The 1,089-nt window shown below is 44.7% G+C and overlaps 1 protein-coding gene across 1 annotated transcript in view; it reads right to left on the reverse strand.

The window, feature by feature from the left end:
* Positions 1–27: 27 nt before the first annotated feature.
* The window catches only part of LOC119581870 (disintegrin and metalloproteinase domain-containing protein 11-like), a gene marked incomplete at its 5' end in the record, with an annotated part of 193,377 nt that continues 192,315 nt past the window's right edge, over positions 28–1,089 (reverse strand). The window contains 1 exon segment of the mRNA XM_037930027.1: positions 28–380. Coding sequence (XP_037785955.1) covers positions 161–380 — 220 coding nt within the window. The 3' untranslated portion in view covers positions 28–160.

Here is a 1,089-nt window from a genome sequence, read left to right on the forward strand (position 1 = left end):
TTAATGGACATAATATCTTTGCAATTTCCAATCCTGTCTTGAACAAAATACTTCTGGCTTATGTCAGGCTATACTTCATATCAACTACTCAGTGGGCAGCTGGGCTAAGAAAGGTGATGGAACATGGGACTGGGAAGCTCTATACTAGCACCACTATGGACTACGGCAACACGCTTGGGGTGCTCAGGGACCTTGTGGGACTCTCTGGGGACAGCATGGCCGCAGCGCGAAGGATCCTCTCGTGGTCTTCAGGGGAAGCCAACTGCAGCAGCTCTGCCAATTTGTCTCCGGGGGTCCCAGGGGAACCTGAGGGCCCCGCCAGAGGACCACCGAAGTCCCCGTGCCCCAACTCTGGCCCTCTGCGCCACGGCCTCACATACCTGCATGGTGGCACTTGTACACCAGGGGACCTCAGTTCGGATATGGCCACGCGGGCACCACAACACCCAAAACACATCACACAGTGCGAGGTAGCAGAAAAGGGTGACTCCAGACAATCTTTTTTTTTTTTTTGTACACTTCTGAAGTGCTTCTAAGAGAAAGGCATGGACTTTGTTGGACTATATTCTACTGTCAAAACAGTGAACAGTTAAAAGTCTGCTCTAAGCAATATAAACTCTTTAAACTCTCAACTGGACCTTACAGGCTAAAGAGTTCAGGAACTATCACTCTACATAATATTGCTTGTCATGCCAGATCCACTGTTGCAACTAAAAAAAGAAGCTACAGGTATTTTGCAAAAATGCTTGAAGACTGAACATTGACAAATATATAAAGAGAGATGTGAATAACTAAGAGCATCAAGGCTTTGCCTGGGACATACCTTGTTAATACTACAAAACACCTAAGTTCTGAATCTGTAGCTAAAGAAAAGCAGAAAGCAGATTGTTAGTCATGAGATCACCAGTCATATCATTATGGCCATAACATACAATCCTTTGACTCTGTGTACTATGTAGGAAATATCTTGGATTCCCGTTTGGTGTGTCCCAGAGCAAAAGAGATTTCCTGAGATGTTAGTTTGTTCATAGAGATGAGGACCTCTGATCTCAATATGAATTGTGTTTTTTGTCAAAATCTTGTCATGTG

Source organism: Penaeus monodon, chromosome 15 (assembly GCF_015228065.2).
Source record: "Penaeus monodon isolate SGIC_2016 chromosome 15, NSTDA_Pmon_1, whole genome shotgun sequence".
In the NCBI taxonomy this organism is placed as follows: Eukaryota; Metazoa; Arthropoda; class Malacostraca; order Decapoda; family Penaeidae; genus Penaeus; species Penaeus monodon.